The sequence below is a fragment of the Lampetra fluviatilis genome, chromosome 35 (assembly GCF_964198595.1).
Source record: "Lampetra fluviatilis chromosome 35, kcLamFluv1.1, whole genome shotgun sequence".
Lineage (NCBI taxonomy): Eukaryota > Metazoa > Chordata > Hyperoartia > Petromyzontiformes > Petromyzontidae > Lampetra > Lampetra fluviatilis.
The window spans coordinates 10288835-10305681 of record NC_136309.1 but is presented as its reverse complement, the minus strand read 5'-3'; the positions used below and the strand labels follow the sequence as shown (position 1 = coordinate 10305681).

Genomic DNA, 16847 nt, shown 5'->3' with positions numbered 1-16847 from the left:
AAAATGCGCACGTCCACCCCTTGTATGGACCCCGGTACAGTGGACGAACCCGTAGCGGCCGCGACAACTCTCCGTGCCAATTTGCGCCACTGCGTAACTGAATGACAAGGCCCCGTCGATGGCCTTTCTTTAACAACAACAATAGGATCGCGCAACAAAGGTGGTGGGTGAGGTGTAAAGCCTTGCCGAGTGTCTGGTGCGTGCCGACATGCCTGTTTCGGAGGTTCCTTGGTCGGCTTGACCGGTGTTGTGGGCTCCTGCTGCGGCGGACCCGGGAAGCGGGCCCAGCAATCTTTGGCGTAATGGCCCCTACGGCCGCAGCGGAAGCAATCGGCCTCGTTGCGCCGAAGCGCAGGTCTTGCATCCCGGCGGCCCCGTCCCGATGGCGTAGCGCGCGGCCCCGGCCTTCCGCGTCCCGGCCATGGAGAGGAGGCAGCCGTCAGCTCCTGTGGACCCCGCTCATCCGGCACATAGATCGCCCTTGTGGGGTCCCACCCCATCGCGCCTCCTTCCTTGACGGGCCCACCCATCCATGCCGCCACTTGCTTCCAGCGACGGAGATTAAACTGCGCATCCAGACACTTTGCTGCCGCCCGGGACGTGAGCTTCTCATGCCCACACACAGGCATGGGGATCCCCAGATCCCGAGACAGCTCCAGCATTTTTCCCAATATGAGAGGCTCGAGCAGATCCTGTGGCGTGTCAGGATATGCTGCCATGGCCAGCTCCAACACCGCACCCCTGAACGCCACGGGCGATTCTTCGGGTGCTCGTTGTCGTTGAGCGAATCGCCGATGCGCGTCGTCAGGTGGCTCATAGGCGTCGGCCATTTCCTCAAAAACTCCACATAAAGTCTTCTTCTTATCGGCCGTTATGGAACGGAAAAATCGAACAGATTCGTCGTCCAGTAGAGTCGGCAACACTTCCAAGGCCTCCGCATCGGTCCATCTTGCTGAACGAACCGCCGCCAAAAATCGGCAGGCGAAAGCGCTCCAATCGCCCCCGATAGAGAATTCCTTAACTGTAGTAAGGTGGCGACTCCGACTCCTCTTTACGCCGTCTTCCAATGATAGTTGTTCTGGAGGTAAATTCAAAATGGCGTCGGCCCGCGGCGTGGCCAAGATGGCAGTTTGGCGCCGCGGAGCGCGCAAGATGGCGTCTTCTTGCCGCGTGGCCAATGGCGGCGGCAGGGCAGGCAACGTGGCGGCCCGTGGAGCACCTTCTCGTTCCATCGTCGTCCTTGGCGTAACGAGGTGACACAGATGCGCCAGGACGTCCTTGAGTGTCTCCAGTTGTTCTGCCACCTGTTGCCATCTTTGCTCAGCGTCCGATGTTGTTGACGGACCCGCCATCGCGCCGACATCTTCCACGCCCGTCCCCGTGCTCGCCTCAGCAGGGCTCTCCTCCACCACCCCAGCAAAATCCGTGGTCGGAGGGAATTCGTCGTCGTCGGACGAAGAAGCCGATGCTGGCGCCGGGGGAATTTTCTTCCTTACTTGCTTAGACATGCCGTTTCACTTCTGACCCCAGTGTAATAAAAGACTTGACCACGATCTCTGGCTCAGTGTCCTTTATTCGGTCCGTACTGCGTTCCCACACGGCTGTCTCTCTTATTCTCTCTGTGCTGGTTCCGATGTCACTCCAGTCCACATCAGCAGCCCCGCTGCTGTTCTTGTCGCTCTTGCAGCCCCACAGCAGCTCCGCTGCTGTACTCTCACACAGCTCCCTTGGCTGTTCCTGCTGCAGCTCTGACAGCCTCGTGCTGTCTCGCCTTCTCGTCGCCCCTGCGACTCTTGGCAGCCACCCCGCTGCTCCTCACACACAGCCTTACTGCCTATCTCTATCTGCAGCTTTACACCTCCCAGTAGCTCCCTACTGTTCCCAGGGTTGGCTCCCGCTTCTGACGGTGCCCCCTCGGCTCGTACGCCCGCGTGGCCCCACACCTTTCCATTCACACCCCGACTGCCTTCTCCTTCCGGTTTACCCGCTTAAGGACCCCCTACCTTTCACCCACGTCACCTGGCTCCGCCTCCTCGTGACGTCACATCCGGAAGGTCGCTTTCGCCCGCATTACAAATTCATGAGTTTTTAATTCATGTCAGAATCTCAGGTATGCGGTTAATCCGCAAATCAGATAAACCGCACGCGGATAATAATCGAAAGTCGACTGTATAATAGACCCTATGTGTCCTGACTTGTGGGCCACCCTGTACACGTTTGTAATCAACGGGGGCGTTGTTGGGTAGCCGGCTGACTTTGAGTGGCGTACAGCCGCGGCAAGCGCCTGAACTTGCCTGACCTTGCCTTCCTTGCCTGCCTTGCCTGCCCGTTTTTTTGTTTATCAGCTTCAGCCGCCTGTTCGGGCCCTCCGGCACGGCAACGAGGAGACCGTCCCAGCCCAACCTGCGTTACAACGCCCCGAGCAGTCACGTGACTCCTGGCGCGCCCCCCAAGAGCACGGCCATCGCCCAGCTGCCCAGCGACAAGTCCCGCGCCTTCGACTTCCTCTACGACGAGTTAGGGTCACACACACACGCGCGCAAGGCGCGGCGGGGTGGCATTGTGGGGCCCCCGTTCGGATCTGGCGGCCCGCCCCGTGGTTATTAAACTGCGGGCGTGCTTGAAGATTAATTTCTATTCATATGGAGGCCCCCCTTCACTGAATGCGCTCGTTGACGTAGCTTACAACACGGTGACATGGTAGATTATGATTTGGATGACAAGGGCGTGCTACACAAGAATTGAGTAACGAGTGACAGCGATTGAGAGGGTACTTCGGGTAGGGGAGAGACGGGAAGGAGCGGAGGGGCGAGGGGAGGGAAGAGAATGAGTAAATCAAGAAGAGCTGAGGCTTTAAGAGAGGAACGGAAGAAGATTAAGGAGGGGAGGACTGCCTAATGTGCGAGGGACGTTTGTAACCGTAGTAATAATGCTGCACGCTGTCTGCTTCTCTCACAGCTGACGCTAAAGATCCCGTGACGTCATTCGCAAGGGTAGGCCATTGTGTGACAGCGTCAGCCTTAAATGACTACCGGTTACAGTGTGAAACATCACCACTGGGGCGGACAAAGGCAGCTGCCATGGTACTTGTCCACACTGTCGCCTCGAGCGCCATGCCGGCCTCTATAGGTGCTCGCAAACAGCACCAGGCAGGTAGCTCAGCGGGAGAGCGAGCAGCTCAAAATCGGAAGGTGGCATGTTCAAATTATCGGTGGGAGTTGACTCAGCCCATCATCTTTCCAGAGTTTGTAAAACGAGTATCACTTTGCAAGGGAGTCAACAGTGGTCATATGGAGATACTCACCCCTTTGAAGGAATGTGGAATTTCCACCTTTGGCTCAGGGCTGTAAACGGGAGATGAGCACTGCCTTAAAGCTCTTTTGAGTAACAAATTGCTTTCACTTAACAACACTTACCCCCAAAAATCCTGCGAAAGGCCACACGGGGGATCTGTGTTGTGTGTGTGTGTTTGTCTTTGTGTGGGGAGCGGTCGTGTAGCGGTTAGCACGCTGCACAATGAACCTAGCGACCCGAGTTTGATTCTCACTATTAACACCAGTGACGATTAGCTGATTATCTGAACCGATCCTGGCCTCTTCGAGGTCGACTCAACCTCAAATGCGTACCTGGTGCGGTATGTAAAATGATCACCACTGGGGAGACAAAGGCGGTCGGGCGTGGTGCTGGTCACCCACCCCCGCGTGTGCCGAGCCTGCCTTCATAAATTCTCGCTATAACAACACTTACCCCTACAGTATGTTAAGGCTACATGGGGGATCTTTGTCTTTTGTGTGTAGCCTGTCCCCGTCGCGGAGAGAGCAGAAGCGAGAGCAGTACCGCCAAGTCCGTGCTCACGTCAAGCAGGAGGATGGTCGACCCCAGGCTTACGGCTGGAGCCTGCCCAATAAGTACAGACAGGTGCAGTCGCCCCCCTCCACTCATGAACTCCGCGTTTCTCCGACCCGCCACCCAGATGTTGGTTTCTGTGTCGTATAAGTTTGTGTCGAACTAGGACACCCGTAACTAACAGAGAGGGTCCTTTGCCTATAAACATCTGGCAGTTACCAGCGTTGGCTCAAGCAAGCCTTGACTGCTGATGATACACTGTGCAGAGTTTGCTTGTGTTGAACCCAATGCTGATGAAATTACGCACTCCCAAAAGACTGCGACTAAAGAGATTTGTAAAAAAAAAAAACTTTGGTTTGTGATTTGAATGGTCAGATATGGGAAGGAGGTGTGTTATTGTCTGCTTGGTTATTTTTGCATCTGGATTTATCCTCATTTCTGATGTTGTGGGTCTTTTTCGACACTCCATAAATGATATTTCGTATCATAATGCAAATTATTTAGCAATCCCAATTCCACCGGATCTCACTATGCTGTACAGATCCAAGGGGGGTGTATATATATATTTATGTATATATATAGATATATTTTATGTATATATATATTTTAGAGAGTCTGCCATTACACCTCCAGTCAAATATGGAAACAAAATATTTAAAAACTTCTCATTGAGTATTCTTTTGAAAAAGTAAAAAAAAAGCAATAAAATAAAAATCGAACTTATATATGCTTTACTTTCTTTAGATTTCTAGAGTGGGTGGTGTTAATGGTGGTGGTGTGCGACAGAAGAGCAGTGCATCTCAGCTGGACGAGGAAAAGGTGAAGCAGCTCCCGGTGCCTGTGTATTGCCGGCCTCTTCACGAGCAGGAGCCCAACATGAAGGTGAACAACACGGTCGCGTCGGGAGGCCGCGTCGCGAAGCCCCGTCGCTGGGCCCCGTCGCGAGGCCCTGTCGCGAGGCCCCGTCGCGAGGCCCCGTCGCGAGGCCCCGTCGCGAGGCCCCGTCGCGAGGCCCCGTCACACTCTTACGTCATACAGTGGCCTTGAGAGTTTGTCTTTATCCTTCGAGGTTTAAGGGAGCGCGACCTCAGTTAAAAGATCACAAGTTCAGATCCCAGCCAGCGTTGACTGATTCTCACGTCTTTCTGGAGTCAAATAAAATTACCACTACCTTGGTGGGAAGTAAACAATGATCGTCCCATAGAGAGACTGATCCCTGCCACAGAAATTTGGAATTATCAATCTATCTCAGGGCAGCCGGAAATTGTATATTTATAGTTTATATGTCATTTAATTTTTTATAAAGTTCTAGTGCATAGGCACTGTTTGAAATGTAGGCTTTGCGACCAATATTATAATTCATAATTTATATTTTTTGCGCCAGATCATGTTAATAAAATGTGTGTCATACACCCTTCTCCACCCAACACAGCCAATTAATAAAGTTGTCATGTATGTATATGTAACAGGTTCCGGAGACACTTGTAGAGGTAACTTCTTTATTACAATACAACACTCCAACAGTCCAACAGTCCAACAGTCCTGATACTCTGTTACAGCCTAGGTACACAGCCTAGCTACACAGCCTAGATACTCTACTCTGGCTACGCTCCGGAACTCGCCCTCACAAGGTCGTAGAGTCGGGAGTTCCAGAGTCCCAGCGCTGGCTCTCACAGCATCCCCGGGTCTTCAGATGGCTGGTCGTGGGTCTTGGGTCTTGAGTTACAACTGGGCCCCGATCGTCCAGGGAGCTCTCCTTTTATGCCTGGTACAACGAGGGGTGGGGCCGTGTGCGCCCCCAGATATCCCACAGAGCACACACAGCCCCCCCCTTTGGCGGCGCCAAGGGGATTAAGCGTCTGGACCCCCTGGGAACTCAACGCCTGGCGCCCAGAGGCTTAGCGTCTGGACCCACCTGGGAACCCAGAGCCCCCAGCAGCCCCTCCCTTCTTATGTCACTACATTACCCCCCTCTACGTAGCCTCCAGCCGACCCGGCTGTCAAAAAAAAATACAATTGTACAAGAAATTATTTGTTAACCATCAGAATGAGTGTGTGACAAATCAAGAAAAAAAAATGAGAAGAAAGCGCCTCTCCCCCTCCTGTGGTCACCGATGCAGAACAACACTGTATAAACACATATATGCAGGATGAACGCACGCCCCAATCGCCCACTATACATGATGGAAAAGTGAGTGGCGTCGCGTTGGGACGAGAGTTCGTGGGCGGGGGTCATGAAAATCGTTTGAGTTTTGAGCGAGTCCGAGTGGCAGGTCCATCGGTCGCGACGGAGGCAGGAGGGGACCGACGACCCGCTGTTGCGCTTGTGTCCTGGGTCGCTGATCCCGCGGGCAAGCTTGTTCCCGCTGGGTCGGCCGTGGCGGATTTCATTCCCAAGGCACCTGAGGGCGGGGCAGCGGGACCTGCCCGAGAGTTAGAAGCAGCATCATCGCGGCGCGACTCGTCAGACATGTCGCGCTCTCGGCCCCGGAGATGTGAAGGAGGTGTGTAGGGTTGAATGTAAGGTTTTAGACGTGACGGGTGCACGAACCAACGTCGCTTGCCATGCTGGATCCTGACACACTGCGGGCGGAGAACGCGAATAATAACAACCGGCCCTCTCCAAGGCTTAAGCAGTTTTGAGGAAGTAGCCAATGGTACCTGCGGGCAGTGGAGCCAGGCGCGGTCCCCTTCTACCCAAACGTGGCGGGATGTGCGGAGATTCCGCAACCGCTCGTTGGCAAGCTGACGGGCTTCTGAGTTATTTTGAGCAGCCTCCCGGGCATCTACGAGACGACGCACATTAGCACGGATGTGGTCGGCAATCTTAGCCTTAGGTGCGGGCTGTTTAATGTGCAATTGTACGTCGATTGGGGGGCAAACCTCCCTACCATACATTAGATAGAATGGCGAGTACCCCGTGGCAGCATGGGGCGCCATTCTATAGGCGGCCAAGACACCAGGTATGTGGAGATCCCAATCAGTCTGTGACTCAGACACCTGGTGGCTTAGCATGGAGGTAAGTGTCCTATGTAATCGCTCGACCATACCGTCAGTCTGGGGGTGATATGGCGAGGTGCGAATTTTGTGTGTCCCTAGCAGGTTGCACACATCCCGCAACAGGGTGGAAGAGAAATTTTTCCCTTGGTCGGTCAGCAGGCGTTCGGGAGCACCCTTGTCCAGGACGTAGCCCTGGAAAAAGGCCTCTGTAATGGCTGCTGCAGACTGGTTGGGGAGTGGCCAGGCCATGGCCCATCGGGTAAAATATTCGACCCCAACCAAAAGGTACTTATTACCCCGAGGAGTAGCGGGAAACGGACCCAAAATATCCAATGCGACGATCTCATTGACCCGGGAAACTTTAATGGATTGGAGCGGCGGGCAGGACGGCCTAGCAGGTGGTTTCCGCCGTGCACATTCTGTGCAACCTTGCACAAGGTCAGCCACATCGTTTGCCATGCCCGGCCAGAAAAATTCCAATTGGATTTTAGCTAGTGTTTTCTGAACACCCAAGTGCAAGAGGCGACTGTGGGTTTCCCACACAAGTCGCCCCCGCAGGGAGGTGGGCACCACCAATGTGTGGGATTGGGACCCCCCATCCCAATGCATGAGGACGCCTTCCCGGATGACATATGATACGGGGCCCCCCTGCCCCCTGTGACCCTCGGCATCCCTAGCGCGGCGTCTCAATTTGAGGAGGGAGACGTCTTCCATCTGAAGACGTCCCCAGTCGTCCAACCCGAGGCCCAGCAATGCGTCCTGCGGAACTTGCGTGGAGGGAGCCCCGTGGTCCCCGACCCCATCCCCGGCCGCGGCCGCAAGGGATGGGGGCGGTACCCCGTCAGGCTGCCTACAACGCCCCGCACCCAAAAAACAAGCACAGCGCCCATTGTTCGGCAGTCGCGACAACCCGTCGGCGTTCCCGTGTTGAATCCCCTTGCGGTAAATGACAGTGAACGCAAAGTCCTGGAGGATCTCGAGCCAACGCGAGAGCTGTCCAGATGGTTGGTCCACTCGCAAGGCGTATTGTAGCGCCGCGTGGTCGGAGCGTACTGTGAAATGCCTGCCATACACGTATGGCCTGTACTGCTTTATGAAAAAAACGATAGCAAGCAATTCGCGGCGCGTCACGCAGTAACGTTGCTCCGCGGGCGACAGCACCCTGCTGCCATAGGCGACGACGCGCTCCACTCCATTGACAATTTGCGACAGCACCCCTCCAATTCCGGTGTTGCTGGCGTCTGTATCCAGAATGAACGGAGTGGTAAAATCTGGATAAGACAGGGTAGGAGCATCGACCAGTGCTTTTCGGACGGCATTGAATGATGCCTGTTCTAACTCTCCCCATCGGAATTTGACCCCTTTGGCCGTTAATGCGTGGAGGGGCTTCGCAATAGATGCGAATCCCGCAACAAATCGTCGATAATATGAGGCGAAGCCGATAAAACTCCGCACCTCCCCAACAGAGGTAGGAGTTGGCCATGAGCGCACGCAATTTGTCTTTTCGGGGTCCGTGGCAATTCCCGAGCGGCTGACAATATGGCCCAAATAACGAACCGAATCCCTCATGAGGTGGCATTTTTGCGGTTTGAATTTGAGGTTAGCCGCTCGCATTTTAAGGAAAACTGCCTTCAATCGCGTGAGGTGTTCATCAAAAGTTTTGCTGAACACGATTACATCGTCGAGGTAGATTAGGCAAGAATCCCACTGGAGCCCAGCGAGGACCAGCTCCATCAGGCGCTGGAACGTCGCCGGGGCCGAGTGAAGACCCATGGGAAGTCTGTTGAATTGGAACAGTCCCTGCGGCGTGCGAAAGGCCGTCTTTGGTTTGGATGCGTCATCAAGGGGTAGCTGCCAAAACCCCGAGAGGAGATCCAAGGTGGAGAAGTAATGCGCACCTGCTAAGGCATCGAGCGACTCGTCCATCCTGGGAAGCGGGTAGGCGTCGGCCACCGAAATCTTATTAAGTTTCCTGAAGTCAACACAAAAGCGGAGGCTCCCGTCGTGCTTCTTAACAAGAACGATCGGCGCCCCCCATGGGCTATTTGATGGCGCAATGACATCGGCCGCCAACATATCGTTGACGGCCACCCGTACATGTTCCTTTTCGGCCGGGCTCAACCGGAATGGGTTTTGACGAATTGGAGCGGCATCACCCGTGTCGATGTGGTGGCTTAGCAATTTAGTGCAGCCAATGTCGAATTTGCTTTGACTGAAAACGTCGGCGAAATCGCTCAGCAGCGTGCGTAATTTAGCATGTTGTAATGGTGACAAATCGGCAGAAGTGGAGCAAAGCGCGTCGAGCCATCCTGTGTCAGGACCTGGCTTGGCAACGGAAGAGAACTCGCCCCCTACGTGACCCACGATCACATCTTCTGGCGGGGCTGGCGTCGCGTGAGCAAGCACCATTCCCTGACAGATAACGGCCGTTTCCAATCCCGCGTTAAGGACCTGGATAAAGGGGTCGTGGTCGCTTCGCACGAGCGTTTGTGCACACACGAGGTCCGACACCCGCTCAGCTGAACGCGAAGGCCCGATCACAGCACCCCCCATGAACGCGTCGTAATCAAGGGGTTTACGAAACCGGAGGGGAACTAACATCTGAGAGCCAGGAGGAATGTGAATTGTGCACGCCGCCAACGCCTGCACCGTCGTAGATGCGGAGTGCAACCGAGTGGGTGTGGGTAGGAAGGCCATGCGTCGGCCGGAGGGGAGCTCAATACACCCTTTGTTAATGAGAATTTTAATGGGCATCTTCCCCAAGAAATCTGTTCCGAGGAGGCACGGAACGGCGAGGGTTGATGAGACCAAAATGGGCCCAACTAATTGGACGTCAGCAATGCGGATCTGAGCATTGATCCGTCCGGTGATGCCCAACGAACCCCCATTTGCGGCATAGCATGGCACATCAACTGGCTGCAAGGGACGGCATATATCGGGCAAAATGTTATAAATTATGTCTGAAATGATGGTCGCCGACGCACCCGTATCGATCAACATACGAACATCAACGCCCTCGATGGAACCCACTACGGCAGAGGACCCTGCCGCAGCGGCAACGACCCTATGGGCCAACTCGGACCATTGACCCGGTCCGAGCGCCCGGTTGTTCAATGATGGGCCCGAATCCCCCTCCTCAGAAGCATGACCCCCCTGTGTGGTGTGAGGGTGCGTGCTTGTTGTAAGTGGGGGCCGAGAGTGCGAGGTGTCGTGACTCGCCTGGGTATGCCGAGGATACGGTGGTGGCCGAGGCGCCGGAGGTCCTGAAGTCCGGCGTCGGGGGACCCGGCAGCCGGACGCCACATGGCCCCGAAGGCCACAGTTGTGGCAGACGATGGACGCTCCGTCCTGGCGCGAGGTTGGCCGGTCCCGCTGGTGGTGATCTCGCTGGGATCGCCAGTTGGACGATCCGCGATTTTCTGTTGCTGCGAAGGCCTGATGAGGCCCCGAATGCACGTCATAGGCTTGTGCATCAGGTGGGCCTGCGCAGGCGGCGATGGTCGTGTCCTCATCGCAATGTAGGTGTGCTTGGATGCACCTGGCAGCACGTAGCGACGTGAAGTCGTCGTCGTCGTCGGCTGTCGGCATGGCAACTCGAAGCTGGCGGGCCAAGCTCATGAGCTTCTGCAGCACGAGTGACTCCACAGCGTCTTCATCCATGCGAGGGTAGGCAACCTTTGCCATGGCCAGCAGCGCGCTGCGGTACCCCATCGCCGACTCGGAGGCCTTCTTCCTCCTCGCATCGAAGCGGTGACGTGCTTCGGATGGGGGTCCATAAATCAGCCGCATCTGATGAAGGGCATCCGTGAGCGTGGCACGTTTTGCGCGTGGCACAGTAAGGAGTGCTGCGAGGGAGTCGTCGTCGAGCATGGCCGGGAGGCCTTGGAGCGCTTCATACTCCGACCAGCCGGACGTCTCTATAAGAGAGACGAACCGGCGTTCGAACGCTGCCCACTCACCCCCCTCTGAAGAAAATGCCTTGAGTGCCGGCAGGCGTTGCTGGACGTGAGCCAAGCTTTCGTTGCCTGGCAACCCGGCTGAAGCTGGCTTCGCGTTCGCAGCGCTGTCACCCGGCGGTGAGGGACGCAGCGCTGATGACGCGGCGTCATCGGGTTGGCCCACGCTGGGCCCGGAAGTGACGTCGCTCCCAGCGGCCACTGCTCCCCCCGCAGAAGTGACGACACACCCGGATGTATTTGCGGCGGGAACGGCCGCCATCTTTGTGTGGGAGCCGGCGGGATGGTGCGGCCGCTGCGCCTCCTCTCTCCCTGCTGTCTCCGCCTGTGAGCGACGCATGTCGTCCAGGATGGAGACGGTGGCGTGGAGCAGCTCGGTGAGGCGAAGCAGCGTTTCCTCCATTGCTGCTCCCGACGCTGGAGGAAGATCGGCAGGTATGGTGGACGACTGCTGAGCCGGCGGTGCAGCGTCGCTGTCGGCCCGAGTTGGCTGCCCCGTCGCCGCTTGCTCCTCAACATCGCCGTCAGGACTGAAGGTACGTGGCTTACTTCTTGTCTCCATTGCCACTTCTGACGCCAAATGTAACAGGTTCCGGAGACACTTGTAGAGGTAACTTCTTTATTACAATACAACACTCCAACAGTCCAACAGTCCAACAGTCCTGATACTCTGTTACAGCCTAGGTACACAGCCTAGCTACACAGCCTAGATACTCTACTCTGGCTACGCTCCGGAACTCGCCCTCACAAGGTCGTAGAGTCGGGAGTTCCAGAGTCCCAGCGCTGGCTCTCACAGCATCCCCGGGTCTTCAGATGGCTGGTCGTGGGTCTTGGGTCTTGAGTTACAACTGGGCCCCGATCGTCCAGGGAGCTCTCCTTTTATGCCTGGTACAACGAGGGGTGGGGCCGTGTGCGCCCCCAGATATCCCACAGAGCACACACAGCCCCCCCCTTTGGCGGCGCCAAGGGGATTAAGCGTCTGGACCCCCTGGGAACTCAACGCCTGGCGCCCAGAGGCTTAGCGTCTGGACCCACCTGGGAACCCAGAGCCCCCAGCAGCCCCTCCCTTCTTATGTCACTACATATATATGTATGTTGAACTTCTTTTGCGCCATATGTAGCAAATTGTGCTAATTGGAGGTGCGGGGAAGGGCAACAAACTAAACACAAAAGGCAGTTCTAAAGAAATAAGTTTTCAATCTAGATTATTTAAAAGTGCATAGCTCCCAGCGGCTTCCTAATATCGGGAGGAAGAGCGTTCCAGACGGCCGCAGAAGTGCGTCTGAAAAGCGCGCAATGCGGTGACCGTCTAAACACGTGATGAACCAACGTCTCAATTTGTGACTGCTTCAGCAGCACCGCCCCGTGCGCCGGAGAGCGATCTACAGCCACCGTCGCGAGTGCGCTCACTGGCAGCTGCAACCGGCGTCATCGTGCAGTTCTCACAACTCGCTGATCTTGTTGGTCGCAACGGCCAGCGAAACGTCCCCTGCTCAATTGTTAAATGTTGTTGATGGCTCTCCAACACAGCGGTGTGATTAAGCAGCAAGAAACTGGCACGTTGGTCACGTGGGAACTTGATTCTGTGGCCGTGTCGAGTGGAAGCGGAGGGTGTGCAACACATTTCAGTCGTCTCATCTGACCCCAAATATCAAATATGAATCATCGCCTCCATTGCTTACGTAATTCTAATTGTTTGACTTGATAATTAAAGAGGATAAGTTTTGTATCTTCTCATTTCGTGTGGCTGATGTAGAGCAATAACTGTATTTCACTTTCAGGTGGTCAAGACGGATAACCGTGTCAGGAGCAGTACAGTGTATCGCTGTGATGTCCTCTTTGTATTTGTGGATCGGGCCTAGCGTCGTTATACGTTGGATTGACCACAGTCGCACACTGGAGAGTTTTTAATTTTCCATTTGTGCATCAGGTATCCGCATATGCCGCCACGGTTTGTGCGGATGCGGTTTAGAGTAGACCATGAGCTGAGTTGTGGATGAGAAATATCAACAATTGACGCCACATAGTTGACGATGATTGGACGAGGACATTGGTGAAATCGCGGTGGCTGATTACACACTGCTGACAGCGACTGTAAGATTGTGGTCGCTGCTGCTTGGCGATAATTGCCGGCGGGACGATGCTCGACAACGACGACGGCGGCAGTGGTGGCGGCTGTGACGCTGACGGCGACGGGTGTTTGTGTTTTCTCACCAGCTGTGGTGCGCGGCGGGAGTGAACCTGTCGGGCGGCCGCACCCGCGACGGCGGCTCCATCGTGGGCGCCAGCGTCTTCTACAGCCACGCGGCGGAGGCAGCGAGCGGCGAGCTCGTCGAGAGCTCCCCGCCGGCCTCGCCGAGCAGCAGCCTCGAGCTCCTGGACCAGGAGCTGCAGGTTGGGAGCCTGTCCCTGAGCTTCAACGGGGGGGGGGATGTTTTGTCGATGTTTGATCGGTCACCGTAGATCCCAGTTGATGTGTAGGAATCTCACACAGCGAGGCCGTACGTTGCAGACTTTCCAATGTCGAGAGCTTGTCACTAGCCGACCAGGGTAGCCGTGGAGTTCCCTGGACCAGGAGCTGCAGGTTCGAGCCCATCTCTGAGATTCACAGAGGAATGTTAAGTCGATGTTCAGTTGGTTACCGTATATCTTGATACAGGGAAAAAAAGGTACCATAGATATAACTGCTTAACCCAAGCGATTAATACTTTAACACTGGCATTGCCTTTGGTACTGTTCGTCTTTTGGCAATATCTGGTCTAACCGGTGAGACAAGGCCATACAGAAGGCTGTCTGGTGTAGGCCAAATCAGTTTCAAAGACAGTGCATATATTATCAGAGCATGTTTTTGCTGCAAGTGTTTGTGGTTAACGCAGACTTGATGCCTTGCACTAGGTATTTATTTGGTGTTCTAACATTTTAACACATATTCTTAGGTTTTTTCGGTAAAGTCACGTAGGTAAAAAATTTAAATTTTTTACCTACGTGACTTTACCGAAAAAACCTAAGAATATGAATCCTTGCAGTCACGAAAGCTTCAAATCTAGAATTTTAACACCTCCTGTTTTATTTCCAGAAAGGGTAAAGCAAAGACTTATGTTTCATCATACTTATATCCCAGTTGAGCAATAGGAATCGTACACAGCGAGGCCGCATGTACCAGACTTCCCAATAAGCAGTGATATAGCAACATTGAGAAACGAAATGTTGCTATGTGACATTTCCGTCAAATAAAGGACACTTTTCCACAAGAGATGATGGCCAGTGGTTGAGATCACTGGTGGGGAGGCAGCCATGAGAAGGAAGAAACATCGTAGCGTTTGTTCACCATGGAGATGGAGCGATGCAGTCGGCTCATGCGAAGGTGGTAGATGAACTGTCAGTACCATGAGAGCTGACAACGGCTTGGGGGAGGGCTTCATCTGGCAGCAGATTGATCATGGCCGATGACGACGACAATGGCAGCTTTAAATTTCGATTTAAAGCTTTCGTGACTGCAGGGATTCATCTTCTTGGTTCTTTCGGTAAAGTCACGTAGAAGGGAAATAATAAAATAATAAAAATGAAACATAATAAAATAATTCTCACGACGTTTCGGCCACAACGCAAGCAGCCGTCCTCAGGTTGTTCTTCACCTGAGGACGGCTGCTTGCGTTGTGGCCGAAACGTCGTGAGAATTATTTTATTATGTTTTATTTTTATTATTTCCCTTCGACGTGACTTTACCGAAAGAACCAAGAAAATGCAAGCTTTGTGTACGTGTGCATACGCGCGCAGGGCAAAAAGAGTCGCGGTACGAATGCGAGACCTCTCCTTCGCAGAAGCATCAGCGGGAGCTGCGGCAGGCGGACGAGCTCTCGAGCCTCGTGTGGGTGTGCACGAGCACGTCCAACACGAGCCACGTGCTCGTCCGCGACGCCAACCAGCCCGACCGCATCCTCGAGCAGTTCGCCGTGTGCAGCTCGCACGTCCTGTGCATCGCCAGCGTGCCCGGTACGCGCGGCCAACCGACGACGCTGGTCGCTTCCATCCTTTTATGTCTTTTATGCCCCCCGCCACTTGCACATGCGAGTCGCAGCACAGGTCGGGAAGCACGGGTGGGGTTGCTTTTCCACTGCACGAGCCGTGCCATGTTGCACGCAATGCGCGATCTAAGCACGCGTGCAGGTGATGCCGCGCCGCCGCTGTGTTAAGAGGCTTCCCGCACCTCCGATTAGCAAGGTTGGCTACGTCAGTACGTATGTATACGTACAAGTAGTTATGTATACACACGTACTTATACGTATACATACATACATACTTACTGAACAACATCGGGCGCATTGCACGCTGTCATCAGCCTCGTCCCGAACGCGGCTATGCCCTGAGCCAGATTACGATGTCTTGTGAGGCCAGTGAAGCATGGCTAGGTTCCGTGCTCGACGCGATAAAATATCAGTGGAAAAACAACCCTTGTGCCCTGCTGGCCCCAGTCCTGGCACGGCTCGGATGTGCAAGTGTCTCAGCTGTGCCGTGGTTCTTGTTACTGTCACGCTGCCCGCCGTGTCTCGCTCATCACCGCACTGCGCTTTGCCATCTCCGCCTTGCGCCCAGTACTTATCACCACCGCCTTGCGCTGTGTGTCATCACTTGGGGCACCGCAGCATACACTGGGTTTCATCTCTGGGAGCGGATATAATTAGGTTGAAACTTCGAATGCAAGCATTTAACAAAAGTACATTTACAAAAAATTGGAAGCTAATTGGCGCATTTGATTGTATTTATGGATTTCGGTGTTAAGAAATTCGAGCAATTATTAGGGACAACCATAACTAAAAACAGCATCACGTCTCAGGCCACTTGAGCTTACTGTATTTCACCAACTCAAATACCGGGGAGACGAGGAAACATCGGGCATACGCATGGATCATGTTACGCTTTCCTCCATGCGTTTGCCGTCAGAAGTATTTAATTTGTCATCGATGCCGCCGTCCACTGATGGATATTCATAACTCGTAGCCATTTCGGTCGCGCAGAACAAGAGCTCCGACGCGGGACGCTGCGTGCCTGCTCATGCCCATCTCACTTCTCCTAGCCTACCACCCATGGGGGCAGTCATCAGGTCTTTTCGTTCCGAATTATGTTTCCACGTTTTGAGCACCCCTCTTGGTTGATGCGGCAGTTATAGTCGCGTAACTCCCTAATAGCAACGCAGCTTCATGCTCTAGCGTCATTCAAATTGGATCACCTTAACGAGAATTATCAAGCCCCCCCCCCCCCCATTACAGACGGACGGACAGCCAGGGGACAGAGCAAATGCGTAAATGTTTTCACCCGACCCGCTTCAACTCTGCGAGACTTCGCCTAAAGACAATCTGCGTTTTCAAAACCAACTCGCAGGCGCCCGAGAGACAGACTACCCCGCTGGGGAAGAGATCCAGGTGGACGCGAGCCTGAGCCCGCGGGCTCCCTGCGGCGGCGCCACCGCTATCCCTAGCGCCACCGCCGGCGACGTCGCGGACGGGCCGGCGGCGCTGGGGGGCCTCGTGCTCGTCGACTGCACCACGACCTGCGCCGGCGGCGAACCGTCCGGCCGCCTCTCGTCAGGCGCCAGTAGTCCCACCCCGCAGCTCAGGCCAGGTTTGTGCGTGTGGTCGTTTTTCTTTTTGGGTAGGCGCTTCGTCGTCGTCGTCGTAGGTTGAGAGATTCGCCAACCGTGGGGTAGCGGTTGGCGCCTGCTGGGGATCCAGGAGGTCGGCTCCCCGTCTCCTGGTGCGGCATTTGGAACGACGGGTTGAAAGTTCCTTCAATCCCTCCCCGCTCCCCCGCGCCGCCTCTGTCCCACCCGGCTGTGTGGTAGCCTGCGTGTGGTGGGGTAAGCGGTGGGTGGTCTCACTCTTCCGGCCAGCGTGGAAGAGTCGGCCAATGTGTGCCCTCTAGAACCCCCTCCGGTGAAGAGGGCCCTTACATGACAGTCGGTGCATCGGATACCAAATCATCGAGAATGCGTCCAATCTCATCAGGCCAGATTGCGCGGTGATGCGTTGGCGCCTTTGGCCACGTACG

The 16847-nt window shown here is 54.9% G+C and overlaps 2 protein-coding genes across 7 annotated transcripts in view; one reads left to right on the top strand and one right to left on the bottom strand.

Annotated features, from left to right (window-relative positions):
• Nucleotides 1-16847, top strand: part of LOC144944606 (C-Jun-amino-terminal kinase-interacting protein 4-like) — a 100863-nt gene that overhangs the window by 64784 nt on the left and 19232 nt on the right. For 4 of the 6 annotated variants that reach the window (XM_078872915.1, XM_078872914.1, XM_078872918.1 and 1 more), the window contains 6 exons: nucleotides 2346-2516; nucleotides 3798-3918; nucleotides 4591-4728; nucleotides 13020-13196; nucleotides 14624-14795; nucleotides 16182-16421. In XM_078872915.1, the coding sequence (XP_078729041.1) occupies nucleotides 2346-2516; nucleotides 3798-3918; nucleotides 4591-4728; nucleotides 13020-13196; nucleotides 14624-14795; nucleotides 16182-16421 (1019 nt within the window). The remainder of the gene's footprint in view (nucleotides 1-2345; nucleotides 2517-3797; nucleotides 3919-4590; nucleotides 4729-13019; nucleotides 13197-14623; nucleotides 14796-16181; nucleotides 16422-16847) is intronic. The other 2 variants (XM_078872916.1, XM_078872917.1) reach the window with 2 other exon arrangements.
• LOC144944608 (uncharacterized) lies at nucleotides 5338-11865 on the bottom strand. Its single transcript, XM_078872920.1, has 2 exons — nucleotides 10066-11865; nucleotides 5338-6248 (listed from the first exon to the last, which is right to left on the bottom strand). The coding sequence occupies exons 1-2, from the start codon at nucleotides 11362-11364 to the stop codon at nucleotides 6234-6236; spliced, it is 1314 nt and encodes a 437-aa protein (XP_078729046.1). The 5' UTR covers nucleotides 11365-11865; the 3' UTR covers nucleotides 5338-6233.